Raw genomic sequence first — 18,986 nt, 5'->3', positions numbered from 1 at the left:
GCCACAGGTGCCAGAGCCTCAAAAATTATTTTTCATTTTGTTTGGCGGGCCCAGGCTAGATTCGAACCTGCCACCTTAGGTGTATGTGGCTGGTGCCTTAGCCACTTGAGCCACAGGTGCCGAGCCTATTCCTCATCTTAACACATAGTTTATTAACTTAAGTAATGTATTTAATATCTCCTTCTTTAGGGCCAGGCACAGTGGCTCACTAGTAATCCTAGCACTCTGGGAAGCCAAGGCTGGTGGATCGCCTGAGCACACTAATTTGAGACCAGCCTGAGCTAGAGCGAGACCCCACTTCTAAAAATAGTGAGGTATTGTGTGGCAGGCTCCTGTAACGACAGCTATTTGGGAGACTGAGGCAAGAGAATCACTTGAGCCCAGGAGTCTGACACTCTTAGCTCTGACACTATGGCACTCTACCAGGGTAGGTGGTGGGGGAGGGGGCACAAAGTGAGACTCTGTCTCAAAAAAAAAAAAAAAAAAATCTTCTGGCACGCCACCTTTGGCTCAAAAGAGTAGGGCACCAGCCCCACATACCAGAGGTAGTGGGTTCAAACCCGGCCCCAGCCGAAAACTGCAACAACAACAACAACACAAAAGTGCTTATTTAGTAAATTTAATATGCTTAATCAGTGGTGAATATAACATTTCTACTACAGAAATATAATACATTCCTGAAAAACCTCATGTTGTACAAATTTATACATTAATACTATTAACATACTTTGTATTCAGTCAGCAACAGTTAACTATGGTGCAAAACATTAATATGCTTGAGGGGAAATCCCAGGTAAACCACTATAACCTCTTCAGTTTACTAATATTATTCTTTTTTACAACTCACATATGAATTCCTTCACATTACAGAAACACATGCATTGTAATCAAGTTAAAGGAGGATAGAAAGAAAGGCTATATTTCAGATAGATGAAATCTACTGAATTTTAATTTTGTATGTGGAGTGAGATGGAAGGAAAAGTGAAGTAGGACTCCTAGATCCATACTTAGATTACTTGGTGGAATGAGTGGTAACATATTATTTTACTCATAGACTTACATGCAAGAACTTTATCTTTTGGTGTGTATTCATAGTTTGAGCCTTGCTTAGGCAGTCAGATGTTTGTTGAACTTACTGATTCCTGGTACATGTAGTTTTCAGAATTCCCTCAGTTCTACATTATTCTTTCAAGAAATGTCTTTTCTGACTGTTTGAGTGTCAAACGATAGTGAAATATCCTTCAACTTAAGTAGGAAGTGGGAAAATGGCAAGTAAGATAATTCCAGTTAAGTACTTTGATGGAGTTATGCAGGGCACATGATATGTCTAAGAACATTCCTCTTGTTTTAAATTTGGTAGTTTAGGTAATGCATACATAAAAGCGGCTTTGTTTAATACCATAAATATTTCTCTCATTTCAGAAATTTGTATATTCTATGAACATCACTTTTGTATTGCCTGTTCTGTGAATATCATTTTTGCAAATGTTTACTAAGCACTGATTTGACTGTAGTTTTGACAGTTTATATGTTACATTTATTTAAAAGTTGACTTCTTCCCCTTCTAGGATACCTATAACTCTTATGTTTGAACACTTCATAAAGTCCCATAATTCTGTCAGTGAACGTTCTGCTTTCTCTCTCTTCTTTTCTGCCTCTTTAACTATCTGAGTTATCTCAAGAGCTTTGTCCTCAACCTCTGAGATTCTTTCTTCTGCATGGTCTGATCTGTTGTTGATACTTTCTATTGCATCTTTAAGTTCCCTAACTGACTGCTTCAGTTCCTTCAGCTCTGCTATATCCTTTCTATATTCTTCATATTGTTCATCTCTTATTTGATTCTGTTTTTGGATTTCCTTTTGTTTATTTTCCACTTTATCAGCAGTTTCCTTCATTGTTTTCATCATCTGTATTCTAAATTCCCTTTCTTTCATTTCTAACATTTCTTTATAGGTGAAATCCTGTGCAGTAGCTACCTCACAGTCCCTTGTGGATGCTGCTCTGGACTGGTTTTTCATGTTGCCAGGATTTTTCTCCTGATTCTTCCTCACAAGTGTTTTCTTTTATCTGTTTCCTTGGCCTAATTTTCCTTTTACTTCCTTTTGTTCTTTAAGTTACCATGCCTCTGAACTAGGGTTTCTTGAGTCCCAGCTTGCCAAAAAACAGGCTCACTCTATGCCCCTAAGGTCCAAGGATGTAAGGTGTCTCAGTCTCCACCTTTAGGCTGCTCAGTCACTAGATTGCTTGCCCAAGGTCTCCTGCCAGATTCTTGCTCTGCAATCCTGAGGGCAGAGCTTGCCAGGGCAGTTATCCCACAATGGCTCCATGCTGCCCACAGCTGGACACTGTTAGCTCTGTCCGGCTCAGCAGCTCACTCTGGGGCCCTAGACCAGGTGTCCTCAAACTACGGCCTGCGGGCCACATGCAGCCCACCTAGGACATTTATCTGACCTGCAGAGTGTTTTTGCCGCTGCTGCCTGTCCTGCTTAGCAGCCATCTTGTCCCAGGGCCTGCAGTCTGGCCCTCCAGTCATCTGAGGGACTGTAAACTGATCCCCTGTTTAAAAAGTTTTAGGACCCCTGTCTTAGACAATGCTTTAAGTCCTCCACACTCTTGCCCAAGTTCTCCCAAGGTAGTTCGACTGAGTGCCAAGTCTAAAAAAAAACAAAACTGCTCACAGGTAAGGCTTTTCCAGTTTACAATCTCACTACTTCTGTACTTACAGCTGCTGGCAGGATTAGACTAAACAAGCACACACTACCACTTGCCAGTTCTCCACTGCTTTTGTCCTCCTCATGGGGTCCAGAAGTCTCTCACTGACTCCCTGTGTCCCCAAAGGGATGTTTCTGGGCAGATCCTACTAGCCAGAGATGTCTGAAGTCTTCTCTCCCCAGTCTCACCGTGTCCAGTTGCAAGGAAGCTGTTACTCAGCTGCCATCTTGCTCCTCCCCCATTCATATTTATTTTTATAAATATACTGTTAACCTGTCTTAGCCCAGTGTGTAATGTTGATCTTGGTAGAAATATTTTCTTATTACTTGCATGCCTTTTTCTTAATTTTTTTGAGACAGAGTCTATGTAGCCTTCAGTAGAGTGCTGTCGCATCACAGCTCATAGCAGCCTCCAACTCTTGGGCTTAAGCAGTTCTCTTGCCTCAGCCTCCCAAGTAGCTGGGACTACAGGCGCCAGCCACAGTGCCTGGCTATTTTGGGGTTGTAGTTGTCATTGTTCTTTGACAGACCCGGGCTGAGTTTGATCCCACCAGCCTCAGTGCATGTGACTGGCGCCATAATGACTGTGCTACAGGTGCCAAGCCACTTGCACATCTTATTTACTTTCTGCTGTAGACTTAGGTTATAGATTGTTCCCATATTAGCTGTTATACATAAAGAACATTGCTTAATGGGAACTCTTAAACAATGAATAGAAAATCATTAGCTTTGTTGTTGAAAGATCAAATTTAACTTGTTGATTTGCATATTGTTATAAATAAATTGATATGATTCAGGAATTTGTTTATGATTATTCAAAGGGTATAGAATGGAAGTCCTACTGAAATTGGAATTTTGTTAATCTTTTTCTTGTAATATTATTGTTAAATCCATATCTTGTAATAGTCTTCTCAAAGCATGTAAGTTGAATTTGAAGGACCAGTCTCTCTGTTGTGCAGTTTATGTGATTATTAAAATTTAATAGGGCTAATGAATTCTAATAGATCTAGTTCATACAGGGAAATGTTGATCGGTCATGCTACATTATTTTCAAAGATGTATTTTTCATTACGAACCCATAGTTTTAATAGATAAATGCATTAAAAAAGAAAAATGGTTTCATGCTTCAAATAGCACCTTTACTGGGAGCCATCTCTAATATACCCATCCTTTTTTCTATAAAAGGAACTTTTAAATTAAACTATGAGGAAATCCTCTTTGTGATTGGAGAAACTGATAACTAATTTAGAGCTTTCATACATTTGGTTAGCTCCTGAAATCTTTTTGAGAAGCAAACTTTTTAATTAGGTTGTGAGTTAACTGTAAGATAAATATATTCAGCACATTTCTGGAGTGGAAAGTTTGAGGCAAAGACTTACCAAAGTGATAGTAGAGTCTTTCATATGATAATATGGATTACTTAGTGATCTGTTTGCTTAAACTACACTTAGCAACCCACGCTTTTATTTTTTAACAATTATCTTTCGCAGTTGGTTAATATAGTCATAGTCTAGCAGCCTCCTTCCTTAACCAGTGTTTGTATTTTTTTTTTTTTTTTTGAGACGGAGCCTCAAGCTATCCCCCTAGGTAGAGTGCCATGGCATCACAGCTCACAGCAACCTCCAACTCCTGGGCTCAAGCGAGTCTCCTGCCTCAGCCTCCCAAGTAGCTGGGACTACAGGCGCCCGCCACAACGCTTGGCCATTTTTTGGTTGCAGCCACCATTGTTGTTTGGCGGGCCCGGGCTGGGGATTCAAACCTGCCACCTTAGGTGTATGTGGCTGGCGCCTTAGCTGATTGAGCTACAGGCGCTGAGCCCAGTCTTTGTATTTTGTATTAAGTGTTAATAAGTATCCCACTAAAACCAGTAAACTAAAAATTTTACTAATAGGATCCATTACAAATAATTTTTAAAATGTAAATATTTGATGATTTAAAATAAAGCTACTCCTGGAAAGCACATTTTTAGTTTCTAATGACTGTTTTTCAAATTTAACTTTTTTTTTTTTTTTCCCGTTTTTGGCTGGGGCTGGCCTTGAACCTGCCACCTCCAGCATATGGGACCAGCACCCTACACTTTTGAGCCACAAGTGCTGCCCCAAATTTAACTTTTTAAGCTTACCCCATATGTTTATGTATCATAACAAGGCAAGGCAAATAAAGAAAAGTGCAAATAAAGAGAAAGTAGTAATTAATGATGGTACCAGACCATACACAAAGCATTTTCACCTCTAACACCTCATCTAATCATTACAGCAATCTTTTTTACAAAAGGGGAAGGTGGACCTCAGAGAAGTCTTGCCAGAATCCAAGTTTCCTGATACTCAGTTCTATGCTTTTATATGCTATGAAAGAACTTTCTCAACTCCACTTACATATAAAAATGAATGAACTCATTTTTATAAGTATGCTATTTGTGAAACAGTAGTGATTTTTTCCATAACAGACTAAACAGAAGGGGTGGCACCTGTGGCTCAAAAGAGTAGGGCGCTGACCCCATATGCCAGGGATGGTGGGTTCAAGCCCAGCCCCAGCCAAAAATTGCCCAAAAAAAGACTAAACAAAAGGTAGCCACTGAATAACATTAACAGTTAAGAATTTTGATAGTGCCTTGTCAGGTATATAGTTATATTCTCTCTTTTTTTTGGTGGGGGGGGAGCCAGAGTCTCACTTTATCACCCTCAGTAGCATGCCATGGCATCACACTGCTAACAGCAACCTCTAACTCCTGGGCCTGGGCGATGGATTCCCTTGCCTCAGCCTCTCGAGTAGCTGGGACTACAGGCAGCCGCCATAACACCCAGCTATTTTTTGGTTGCAGTTTGGCTGGAGTCAGGTTTGAACCCGCCACCCTCAGTATATGAGGCTGGTGCCCTCCCCACTGAGCCACACACGCCATCCTATAGTTACATCCTCAAACCTTTTGTTTTTAAGGTAGAGAAGAGGGCAATATTTCTGAAAACTGTTTTTTAAATAAAAATTATTTTCTACAAGTTTGTTTTTCTTTTCTTTTTTTTTTTTTTTTTTGAGACAGAGTCTCATTATGTCCCCTTTGGTAGAGTACTATGGTATCATTGCTCACAGCAACCTCAAAGTCTTGGGCTTAAGTGATTCTCTTGCATCAGCCTCCCAGGTAGGTGGGACTACAGGCACTCACCACAATGCCTGGCTAGTTGTCATTGTTTAGGAGGCCCAGGCTATGTTCAAACCCACCAGCCTTGGTGTATGTGGCCGGCACCCTAACCACTGAGCATGGGCACCAAGCCAGCAAGTTTGTTTTTCAAGGTGCATTTTTGTTATAACTATTTCAAAAGAAAGTATAAAATTGCCTATTTTTATAATACCTTTTTTAAAAATTATGGCGAAATATACAGAACATGAAACTTACCATCTTTCCCATTTTTAAATGTACAGTTCAGTGGTGTGAAGTACATTCATATTGTTGCTGCCACCACCACCATCCTCGTCCAGTACTCTTTCCGTTTTGCAAAACTGAAACTATAACCATTAAACAAATCCCTATTCGTTCCTCCCCACAACCCACAGCAACCACCATTCTTCTTTCTATGAATTTGACTACTCTAAGTACTTCGCGTAAGTAGACTTATACAGTATTTGTCCTTTTGTGACTGAATAAACATCTTTTAAAATACAAATTGTGTATTTTCACCTCATGCATTTATAAACTCTAGGATGACTATGTACTTACATGTAGAGTACAATAATATGAATTTCTTAGGGTGCCAGGAGCATACATAAGTACACCAATTAATACCATCTGTCTTTGCCCAGTTTTGTGCAAGGGTAAAGCTTCAGACATCTTTTTCCAGAGAGACATAAAAATGATAGGAACAGATAATTGAGCATATTGTATGAAGACAGTAATAAGCCTATTTATTGTTGCTTGTAAATAGAACTTTAGAAGGATATTAGAATCATCCAGTACAATTAGTACTTTGATTGTACAAATGAGAAAACCTAAAGAGACAGGCAAAGTGACTGACTGAAGGTCATATAACAAAGGTAATGATGGAACTAGGTTTTCTTAATTCTGTGCTCTTCCCTTATGTGTTCATTAGTGTACTAATTAGTGTGATAATTCTTACGGTATAGCTAATTATGCCCTTGAATTTGAGACTAACATATGTAGAATAAAATAAGTAAAAGGTTAATGTTTCCTTAAAACAGGAAGCAATGAAGAACAGAAAAAAATTAACCTGTCTTAATTTTTATATTAAAGATTGTGTAACAGGGATATATATACACCATTGTTTCATTAAAGGAGACTTTAGACCATGCTAAATCCCTAACATGAATTTTAATTCTGTAACATTACATTGTTCTTGTCCTAAAGTTCAATGTATAATAAAACCTAGAACAGGTATGTTTCATTTTGTAAAAGTATTTTCTTGGAAGAATTTGTCAGTATATAAATAGGTGAATAATCATTTCTGCTAAAATTGGTGATATCATCCTCTTAAGATTCAGGGCCCACACAGACTATTCCATGGCAATCATTTTCATACTTCTATAATTGTACTTTCTTCAGTTTTTGTGAATTATGAATATAAACTGCTATACTGATAAATTATATATACTAAAACTTAACACAAAACCAGAGTTTTTAAAGAGAGTACCAAAAGTTAATGTAAATGTTTTCTTTTTATACACAGTGGATCACTTTGTGCATATTTCTCTTTGGAAATCAAAAGGCTTGGGGATATTAATAATGGTCACATTTATCTAATTCAATAACACTCTGGTCTATTACTACTGTAAGTAAGAACAGGATAAAATAAATGCATCCAGTATAGCATAACATTAAAGTACTTTTAGGTCTTTGGAATGACAACTTTTAAGAAGCTTTATAAACATGTTATTAAATCAGCTAACATTTAGCAGCTACAAATAAGAATATCCATCTACCAAGATAGAGATATTTTATTTAGATGTACTTATAAGTGCATGTAAAGCTAACTCATAATTTAAGAAGGAATATATTAATGCGACATACCCTATGTATGTTCCAGAGAGAGAAGTATTCATGGAGAGGCATAATCACTTCAAGATTGTAGGAGTCAACAGGGGAGGGAGTTGCAACTTTATTTATTTTTATTTTCATTTTATTTATTTATTTATTTTGGAGACAGAATCTTGCTCAGTTGCCCTGGGGTTGAGTGCCTTGGCATCATAGCTCACAGCAACCTCAGACTCTTGGGCTCAAGTGATTCTCTTGCCTCAGCCTCCCAAGTAGCTGAGACTACAGGTGCTCACCACAACACTCAGCTGTTTTTTAGACACGGGGGTCTTACTCTTGCTCAGGCTGGTCTCGAACTCCTAAGCTCAAGCAATCAACCTGCCTCGGCCTCCCAGAGTGCTGGGATTACAGGTGTGAGCCACCACGCCCAGCCCAGCAGTCATATTTATTTAAAGGTTGGTTGATTGGTTTGAGCTTTATAAGTTGAATACAGAGAAAGCATGTAAAATATTTGGGAGAAAATGAATGGATTGATTTTATTGGAGCACATGGTTTTTATAAAGGAAACTAATGGAAGGAAAGGTAGTAGATCAGGCTTCAATTCTTGAGGAGGACATTATTCCTAGCCAGATAAGTATATTGGACATCTTTTATTTGTAATGGAGAACTGCTAAGCAGAAATGTGATATTGGTATTTTAAGAAGATAGGATCTGTTGGCAATGTTTGAGTGCCAAGCACTATTCTGAGCACTCTTCAAATGTGAGACTCTGTGAGATAAGTACAATTGTTATTTCCGTTTCACACATGAGAATACTAAATCACAGAGACCTTTCTCAAGGTCACATAACTGGTAATCCAGGAAGTCTCTTTCTTGTAGCTGCGGCCATAAACAACTTGAATCTAAATTAAAAGTTCTTGCTCTGAATAGAAATGTGAGGCATGTAGACAAGAGACTGGACAAGAGACATGGGTAGAAGTTGACTGTGTATGGGGCAGGTGGGAAGTATCAAACAGCAGCCGATTTCATTCAGAACCACATGGCAACAAAACAAAATAGAGAAATCAAAGGCATTCAATCCATCAGTTTTACTTATAAAAATTTATTTGAAGGATATAATCATAGAAGAACAAAAAAAAGAAAAAAAATGACTTTAGAAAGTTATAAGAATGTTGATAACCATGTTTATGAAAGGAAACAAAGATTTGGAGGTTATTCAGGGAGACTTTCAAAAAAATTATTGGTATTTTCTAGATTTTCTTAAGCAATATGTATTACTTTTACAATACTAATTTATTTATTTATAAAAGGAGAATGCTAGTTTGGGAAAAGGATCGTTTTCGGGTTTAGTTACTAATTCACTCATTCATTCCTCAAGTGCCTACAGTATTTGCAGCACAATATCCCATCCTGATCCTGGCTAGATGCTGAGATAGAGTGATGAAAAGAGAGTGCAGTATCTCCCAGAAGTATTCATACCAGCAGGGAGACAATAAATAAATAATTACAGTGTAATATGATACAGAAAACATGCTTAGGAAATAGTGATTTGGGGAAAGAGCCATGTAGGTATGTTCTTTTTGAATCTGGGAAGTCATAACAATGAAATTATTATTTGAGTTAAGCCTTAAAACCTGCTGAGTTGACAGGTAAGCCAAAAGAAGGTATTTCAATAGAGGAAGCAGTAGCAGGTGAGGTAATAGTAACATATCCAAATGTAAACATCCAACTTTGGTTAGAACCAGGAGGGAGACCTCCATTCATGAGCCATCTGAGCACTGGTGATGCTTGAAGCTCGAAGAAAGTGTATGAGACTTCTGAAATAGAGTATCTCAGAGAAAGCCTTCTGAAGGCGCATAGAAGGGAAAAGATGCCAGTGGAGGACCTGGAGAAGTAGCAAATCAGAATATTGTAACGTGGAAGTCCAGGGACACAGTGAATGCTTAGTGGGATCCACCATCACAGAGAAATTCTGCCACTTCTTCCCAGTCTTTGTTCTGTGTTTTTATTGTTGTTTTAAAATTAGTTTGTTTTCTATACAGTTTTATGCCCTACCTTTTCAATAAGTGAATGAACTAATTGGTTAACCTATTTATTTTGGGCATTTGAGTTTTCCCTTCCACTCTAAGGAAGCAAAAGAAAAAAAATATTCTTTGTAAAGAATTCAGGAGAATGGCTTTATGAGAAAATGGATGCAAAGATAAAATAAATGTACTTATTCAAAAGTTAGCAAGCTGTAACAAAGATGGGCTGTAGTAAGCTGTAACAAAGCTGAACTAGCCTTGGAAAATAAGAGGAATTTCTTTTCATTTTGAAGCTAAAGGCAAAAAAGGCATGGGTTTTTATACAGATGTTTCTAAGATAGGAAAGAACAAAGCCTGATTAGATGACTTCTCAGTATATTAGTAGATGAGTCATCTGCTGACAGTGGAGGTAAGGAGGTGAAATTACAGGTTTTTTTAAACAAAACTTAAATATTCCTTTGGAATAGTATGAGGGTAAGAAGCAAGAGATTGTTGAACAGCAGTGAGGACCTAGTCAGGAGCTGATAGGAGGATTACAGAGCAGGACTCCACAGGTTAGGAGTGGAACAGGGATTGATTCCTGTCTCAAGGACTGTAGAACCTAGATAAAAGAATTTGGATGACAGACTACTTTTTCCCCTGTAATCCCAGAACTGGGAGGCCAAGGTGGGCAGATTGCCTGAGCTCAGGAGTTTGAGACCAGTCTGAGCAAGAGCGAAGACCCCATCTCTAAAAAATACCTGGGCGTTGTGGCAGCCACCTGTAGACCCAGCTACTTGAGAGGCTGAGGCAAGAGAATCACTTGAGCCCAGGAGTTGGAGGTTGCTTTGAGCTATGAGGCAACAGCACTCTACCACGGGTGACCAAATGAGACTCTGTCTCCACAAAAAAAAAGACTACTTTTTTCACAGAATATACTCTTCAAAACTTAGAGCCAGAAGAGGAGATGTGTTTAAGTTCAATTTTGATGATACGAATAAAAAACAAAACGGAAATTTTAATATATGTGTACAACACCACCAAAATTAAGTGTTTATTATAAGCATTGTTTGATAAGTCATAAAACATTAACCTCATACTTCCATTTTTTAACAGGAAGAGAGAGTAACTCACCTTCATTGAGAAAAGTTACTGGTGGTATCTTGAAAGGGCTTTTGGTGGGAGAAGTTGCCAGATCGGGTGGTGGCATGACATCTCTGGGATAACCTGGATCCCTCTGTATCTCATTACCTCCCAGCAGACCAGGAGTGTACTGATGACTGTTAGGGATATGTTGTGGCACCACCTGGACGAGAGGGGGAGACACATGGGTGTCTTGTCGGGAAAATATCCTCAAGCACTGTTCTTCCAACAAAGTGATCATCACAGACTGGTTATTGACAAGATCGGTCAAGGAAGCGTATTTCACCTCTAGTTCCCTGTACCTTGTTGCCATCTTCAGCATTTCTGTGGTGACATTGAGGATTTTATTTTCCAACTGGGAAAGTTCAAGTGAATTATCCCTCTTACGGATAATCTCATGTAGTAGTTGCATATAGAGTTGAGTAACTCGAGAGTTCATGTTACGGCTTTCTTTTCTCAGCAGCTTTACCTCATTTACAATGTTTCCATCTACATCCACCACCAATTGCAAGACATCGATCTCCCGCTTCTGCCTGGATAGCACATCCTTCAGATTTTCAAGGTCCATCCTGGTGATCATGTCTTTAATGGTACCTGCATCTTGCCCTTTGGTATTGACACAGATGGGCCCTGTTATTTTTTGTTCAGGTACCAGGAACGTATATGCACACTTCTTTACTTCCTCTTTACCATCTGTGGCACGAGGGTGTCTTCTCTGGGGTATTTTTTTTATTTTGAACTGTCCTCCTCTGCAATGTCCAGTGCCCATTAGTAGGAAGAATAACACACCTACGGTCCAGATAAAAGGCTTCATTTTGAAATGAGGTTGTACGACAGCGTCTTTTGAAAAATAAAAAATGAGTGAAGGGAAAAAGTAAAAAAAAATATTATATTAATCTGCTTATAAAGACATGAAAAACTAAGGGGGAAACTCAGTATTTATTGGTATTAATAAATAGGCTAGGTTAATTGTATTAACTTCCTCAGTTCACTATTAAGTTATGGTACTTTGGCATCTGCTTAGAGATTAGGTTTCCGAGAATAGCTCTTCCAGCCATCACCTCACTGTAATGCTTCTCGCTCTCCAGCTCACTGAGCAGATTTTGATCAATGCCACAGTGTGCTCCTGGGGCTTTTAAGATCCTAATAAGACAACTTTCTTAACGTTCAAAAAGTTTGCTACCTTAAGACCATGAAAATCGCATACAATGTTAGTAAAGCATTAATTAAAACATTTCTGCCTAACTAGTATTAAAATTACTGGGTGACTTTACTATTCAGTGTTTTAGATTCATACGGTACAATTTCAATTAAATTGGTCCTCTGTAATAAATATCATGTCTTTCTGACGTATCAAAGGAAAACATCTTAGACAAATCTCAAACCAGACAGTTTTAGCATCGTCTGTTGTTTTTGTTTTTGTAGCATCTCTTATTGGGATTGTTGACAGGCTCAAGAATGGTAGACCACACAAAGTCATGACTGTGGGTAATTGTGTTTCCTGAACCACAATTGCGTATATGCTCTAAGCTTACAGGTGATTCAGCAGGTTTGTTCTTTTAATAGAGCTTCTCTTGACCTGTACTTTAGTGAAATATTAATAACTTTCCACAGCCAAGGAAAGAAACGTATGTTAGAGTCGGAAAATGCCTTAGAGATCATCTCATTCAAAGACCTCTTTGCACCCATGTTGAAGGCCAAGGCCACACAAATTTTACAACCTGGTCTAGATCAGGTTCTCTGACCCTCAGTAAGTATTCATAGCAGCTATGTATTTGTTAAAATGTGTGCTTGGAATGTTTTGTTTTTGCTGTGGGATGTGAGAAAATACTTATTCTTTAGGGTACAGTTTTTTCTGAGATAACACTAGCACTAGTTACAAAAGCCAAGATTTCTTCCTTTCTCTTAAGTTACTTCCCCAAAGTGTAGTAGTAGTAGAGTGGGTAACGTGTTCACCCCATCAGGTTGACTAGCAGGTTGCTGTATGGCAGCCTGCTTTCCCAGTCTTACAAACGTGATTCCTATGTGCTGTTTTTGCAGAATGGCAGTGGCTATCCTAAGATAGAGCTTTTTTATTCAATTTCCCCCCTAACTACTAGTTTCTTGATTTAAGAAGCCAGGTTCTAAGTTGTTTATGCCTATTATTGACAACACTATAGTAACAGTAGTTATTACTTATTTGAAAGCTGACAGACACTGTTTTAAGCCCTTTTCACATTTTTTACTTGTCACCACGACCCTGTGAGATAGATTATGATCCCCATCTTCAGATGAAAAAACTTGGCACCCAGAAGTCAAGTACCTTATTATCAAGAGTTGCACAGCTTCTAAGCAACAAAGACAGAATTTGAACCCAGAACTAGAGTTTATGTTTTTAATTAACAACACATTATATGGCCATATATTCCAAACTGTTTTTCATCAACAACACTGTGGCGATCCCTTATATTTATGTAGCATTTAATACCTGTTAACTACTGTATTTGCATTCACAATAGTACCATGAAGTAAATGCTGTATCATTTTACATAGGAACGAAGTCCTGGAAAAGCTAAACTGCTCAAATGGGATTCCAGTCTTCTACTTCTAACTTTTCTGGATCTCCTATTTTTATCCTTACAACTACAAAAGAGTCTTAAGTTTATGTTTCTTGTTTTTGGCTACCTTTCCTGACTGATATCTCTCCTCATTGACTAGTTACTTATTTAAGCACAAGCATTTGTGGATTATTTTTGCTATAATTTCTTCCCATTGTTTTTATATCCCAGACTTTATGCTGTTCCTCCTTTCCCTCTGTATCTGTCAGTTGATAGTTATATCTCTAACTCATGATTGTAGGTCCCTCCCAGAAATAAAGATTATGTCAGTGCAATATAGAGTCTTCAGCTATAGTTATGAAGACTTGCTACTTTCACTTTCTAAAACCTGTCTCCTTATGTTTGGTGTTTGCAATTTGGGTCATTTTCACAGTAGATAGACAACTAAAACAAAAAATGGGTGGAGTGTGGAGAATTTTTGTTTTTATCTAACTTAATCAAGATAGGATGGCTTAAGTGGGGAGAATGAGCTTATTAATTCATATTTCTAGCAAGGCCTTTAAAAAAAAAATATGGGAGTCATCATTGATCCAAGGCTGCCTTTTGCTGACTAATATCCATGGATGAATAATTTTAGTACAAGAGTTACTTATATATATATACCCAAACCAAAAAAGATGTCTTATTATATTTTCAGATTCATGGAATTTATATATGGTTTCTTAAATGTAGAGACTTTAAAATAAAATATAAGCCATCGGCCTTCTGGGTAAATATAGAGAGGGTGCCAAAAAAATGTATACACATTGTAAGAAAGAAAAAAATGTATTAAAATTGTAATGCTCCATATATACAGATAATGTTTGTTATCATGCATATTGTACCTCGTATCTCTTGTAAATTGCAGCAGTTAAATGTGACTTGAGTGTTACAACTTTAATGAATTTTTTTCTTTCTTAAAATGTGTATACATTTTTTAGCGCCCTCTGTATTTCATTTCTTCTACATATTTAACTTAACGCAGTGCTAAAGTTCACTTGTTCTGGTTTAATAATAGAATGGAAACTCTTAGATCATAAAGATATTTTATTTAAATAATTGCTGCTATGAAATAAGCTACCAAAACACGGAAGATTCAAAAAGTATCATGAAACTTCAAAACACATAGAATTATAACTTATGTTAATACCAGACACGTGTATAGACTTATAGAGCAGCTGAACACTTACTCTCCAAGACTGCTCTTATGACTTTGAATCAGTGTTACCATTGAAGAACAAAACATGTTAAAATGGTGGTAAACAGCTTCCTTTTGTGTATTCTGATTAAACTGTAACATAAATCACTATCCACCATAAGAGAATCTGATCTAAGTTAGTATAAAGAAGCAACTAAAAGTTTATTTTTAAAAATATATACAATTCCCTTCTCCTTACAAAAATCACTTAAAGTAGGGCAGGGAGCCACATTTCTTAAGTAGTAGACTAGCTACGTCATGCATAAAGAACTGGCTTTAAAAATACATTTACTGTTAGATTTTCTAAAAACATTCTCTTTAATATTTTCCCACATATGTTCAGTTTTAAAGTGAAAGATTCATAAATCTATGTTACCTCATAAAACCTTTCTGTGTATGTTAAAATTTTCCTATGTCCCAAGAGAATGTTATAAATTAGTTACAGTATACTTAAATTAACAATGTCTTTGCTTGGTTGTTTTTAGAAAAGGAAAAAAAAGTCATCTGTGCATTGGGTTAATGTTATTAATACTATTTCTCTTCATAGTTGCTACATGGCCAGCTAGTAGAGAAAAGAAATAAAAGTCTGGATTTACTTCCTTTCAGATGGTAAACTCATAGAGGCATTTAACTGTCTGGGTCATGCACTGAAAACAGCAAGAGCCAGTGAAGTTAAATTTATGAAACATTGAGGATATGTTAGATAAAGAACTTCTGGATTGTGAAATATGTTCTGGGAAGAGACTTGAGAAAGTCTAATCCCTAGGATACATTTAAGAAAGGGATGAATAGTTATCTGTCTGATTCGAGTTTCAGATTATATGCTTGCCTGAGGCATCAGGAATTGCTGAGGCTTTCTGAGGTCCTGTTCTTTACATCGCAAGCAACAACAAAAATGAGAAATGACGGTAGTTTAGATCCAGTACTGCTTAGAAATTTTATCTGAATTTCTTATAAAATGGGTTTAACAGATCCTTGCGGTATTTAGAGCTTGGAATCTTTAAAGAAAGGACTTGAAAACAAAGTTGAGAAAAATGTTGACTTTACTGTTATTTGCTATCAGAGATTCTTACCCATAAATATATTTAATTTTTAAAAGGCCAGGGGCTCCCCAAATCAAAACAAACTTACGTGTCTTTGATGTTAAAGCTTATTATTGGTAACTAGTAATTTTACTTTTAATACTTTCCATAGCAATTTAAAAAGTCCCAGACAGAACATTGAAGGCAACCTCTTTTGTTTGATTACCAAAATTTTTTCTATCTGAAATTATTCTATAACTTTGGCCTTTTAATCTTGTATGTAAGTAATTACATCTTCTGGGCTTGTATTTTCTATTGTTAATGCTCAACTACTTACTTAATAATACTGTTTTGTGTATATCAATAACTGCTTTTTCAAGTAATTCCATTTGTCACAGTTTTAGTTTCTGTTACATGTAAACCTGGAAAACTATTTAAAATTTTGATTTGTAGCAAGAAATACTATAGATTTATCTAAATTTGTACAAGAATTTCTGCCTGGTATTTGGTTATACTATACATGAGTTTTTGTTATTTTTGTATCTTCTTACCTTTGTTTTGTAACTATGCTTTGAGAAACCCTGGAGTTTGTGTCTGTCTTCAGCACAAATGCCATAGCTATGAGAAGAGAAACTAATTCTGTTTACAACTATTTTCTTTAGTTTGTATTCCTTTGTTTTTGATCATTGTGCCATAAACTTTAAACATTTAATCTGTTACTTGTTAAAAATCTCTTTTCTAGTTTCACTAAAGCATTAGTTTTTAGAAACCCAGCACGCATGCATGTGTCAGTCTGTAATCATATACACTAAATATTATACCAAATCAAACCTCAGATAATGAATTAACCATCATAAAGTATTTGATGTTTCCACATAAAGTTGCGAAACAAACCTTTTTTGATGACAAATTACAGTATATTCTGAAGTTCTTTGTTTAATAAGAAATTCTGAAACATCTACAAATATAAAATAATTATGCATGTTTATATACGTAATATTCTTAAACAAAAACAAAAGAAACATTAAATACCTTTTTGTATCTGTTGACAAAGTGAATCCAGAAACTTGCTGCCTTTATTCTTGATTTTAAAAGTCAGTGCAGAAGCTTGTTCATCTGTGACTCTAATGGTAGCTGCATTTTTATTTTGGACCGTTGAATCCAAGCTATAAGAAGAAACTTCTTTTTCTTTTTATAATACTAATCAATTGAATTTGACAAGCCGCCTATGTAATTTTAAGTAGTATAGGGGAAGTTCTGGTCTGTGGGCTGTCTTTAATCCGGCAGAGAAAGCATTGTGGCTTTGCTCTCTCTGCCACATGGAGAAATGCAGTAGCCAGCTGCAGCCGACCCAGATTGTATATACAGTACCCTTGGATAGCGATTCCCTCTTTCTCAGTAGATTCAAGTTCAGCCCACATATTACATCACCAAAAAGTTGCTAGAGACTGGGGATGGGGGGAGGGAAATCTCCTTCTTGGGATTTCCTCTCTGTAGCCTTAAATAGAGGTGGGGGGAGTGGGATCAGCAGGAGGTTGAATAGCTTCGAACAAGGAGAGATTGTGCAGGTTGAAGGAAGGGCACCATCTGGAAACAGACTATCATAGTTCAGCGGGCAATTATAAAACAAACATTTTAGCCTGCTGGCCAGAGATCTTTTAAGTTGAATACTGAAAAAATAGCACTTAACTTCACTTAGAAGAAAAGCTAGACTTTGTCAGAGGGCAGCCTCCTAAATAATGCAATACTCTTTATAACCTGGAAGAATTTTTTTAAACATTGATTTACTAAGTTGCTCCTTCAGAAAGTTTTTAATTTATGAGAAACTTGATGTTGTACTGTGTAATCTCTTACTGTATAATGAATATATCTTAGGACAAAACTCTTTATATATGATTACCAAAACACCAAAAATGAGTGAAATTCTTTCAGGTACTTAAGAAAGAATTAATCGTAAATTCTGGTATTATATACTGTCACATCCTCCTATTCTACAAATGACATCTCTTCTCTGTGTAAGTCCATCTTATTATTAATTGATGTGTTATGGCTTAAAAACAAATATAACCCTGAACTGAGTGAAAAACAAGACAGCTCTGACTCACCACTAACTATGTGAACTTAGACAAATCACTTTATCTACCTCTGGCCCAGTTTCCTCTGCTATTGAAAATAGAACACTGGAGAAGGAATTTGTAAGTGTTGAGTATAAACTATGCTATTATATTTCATTAATTGAAGAAATGTTAATTAGGTAACTCGATAGCTGGGGAAACACAAACTTAAGCATCTTAAGTAACTTGTGTGGTACTTAACTACTCAGTAATGGAACTGGGATTTGAATGTAAGGCCAAAGCATGTGCCACACTATCTCTCATTGGGTACCCAGATGCTGAGTGCTGCTTCTAGATAAAACTTTTGGACTTCTGCTTCCTGTTGCTCATTGCCTTGGCTTGTGCTTTTTCTTTTTCAAATAGGCTACACTGTCAATCCACGTTCTTTATTTAACATCTGAGCTTAATTTCTACCTCTTTCACGGAATTTTTTCTTTGAATTCCTATGCCATTTGTAACCGGGGGTTACAAATTCAAGGGCCTGTCATAAAGGCAAATGCTCACAACAAGAATGAAGCAGGTTATATAAATGAGTGAATTAAATCAGCATAAAATAATAGAGGAAAATGAGGGCATCCTGATGGTTAATTTAAAGGAATCTGCCTGCACCTTCTACCACCTTCTTCCTCATCGTGGCTCTGGAGGATTATGAGACAGCATTGCCAGACCTTCACATTTTTCAGGAAAAGAGTCATTTAGATTTTTCCTGTGATATTTCCTGATTTTAAAAACATTAGGTCAGATGGGCTGCCAGCTTCTAGCCTCTGGTTTATATTATGTATAATTTCTTGATCACTCAGTGATTATGTTGTAGTTGCTATTAGTTCAATTTGGGAGAAATTAGATACTAAATAATTCCTCCTGAGCTTTTTTAATTTGAACAATCTTGAGCTTTCTAACTTGAGCAATTAGTAATATCACTAACCAAAGTACTAACTTGGAATAACAGGTATTTAGGGATAAATACAATATTTAAGCATGGCAAATTGAAAATGAAAGTCAGGAGCTCAGTTCTGGAGAGAGGTTTCAAAAGTCATCAGAAATAGACATAGAACAAGAAACCATGAGTAATACCAGTTTCCAGGAAACATGGCGATAAAGACAAATTAAACTATCATTATTGGGATAGCTACAAATTTCAGATTATTTAGTGGGTTGAAAAGTGACTGGATAAGGTTTAACTGTCAAAATGTTAGTAAAATCAGACAAAAGAATCAGTATTCACAAATATATTAGGAAAAT

The 18,986-nt window shown here is 36.8% G+C and overlaps 2 protein-coding genes across 3 annotated transcripts in view; one reads left to right on the top strand and one right to left on the bottom strand.

Annotated features, from left to right (window-relative positions):
* ANGPTL1 (angiopoietin like 1) overlaps positions 1-11,665 on the bottom strand; it is an 18,906-nt gene extending 7,241 nt beyond the window's left edge. The window contains exon 1 of the mRNA XM_003785680.3: positions 10,826-11,665. Coding sequence (XP_003785728.1) covers positions 10,826-11,648 — 823 coding nt within the window. The 5' untranslated portion in view covers positions 11,649-11,665. The remainder of the gene's footprint in view (positions 1-10,825) is intronic.
* The window catches only part of RALGPS2 (Ral GEF with PH domain and SH3 binding motif 2), a 117,810-nt gene that overhangs the window by 63,528 nt on the left and 35,296 nt on the right, over positions 1-18,986 (top strand). The window lies entirely within an intron of this gene.

The sequence above is a fragment of the Otolemur garnettii genome, unplaced genomic scaffold (assembly GCF_000181295.1).
Source record: "Otolemur garnettii isolate 467f Iridium unplaced genomic scaffold, OtoGar3 scaffold00016, whole genome shotgun sequence".
NCBI classification, from domain to species: domain Eukaryota; kingdom Metazoa; phylum Chordata; class Mammalia; order Primates; family Galagidae; genus Otolemur; species Otolemur garnettii.
The sequence above is the reverse complement of the archived record's forward strand: the minus strand, read 5'-3'. Positions and strand labels throughout refer to the sequence as shown.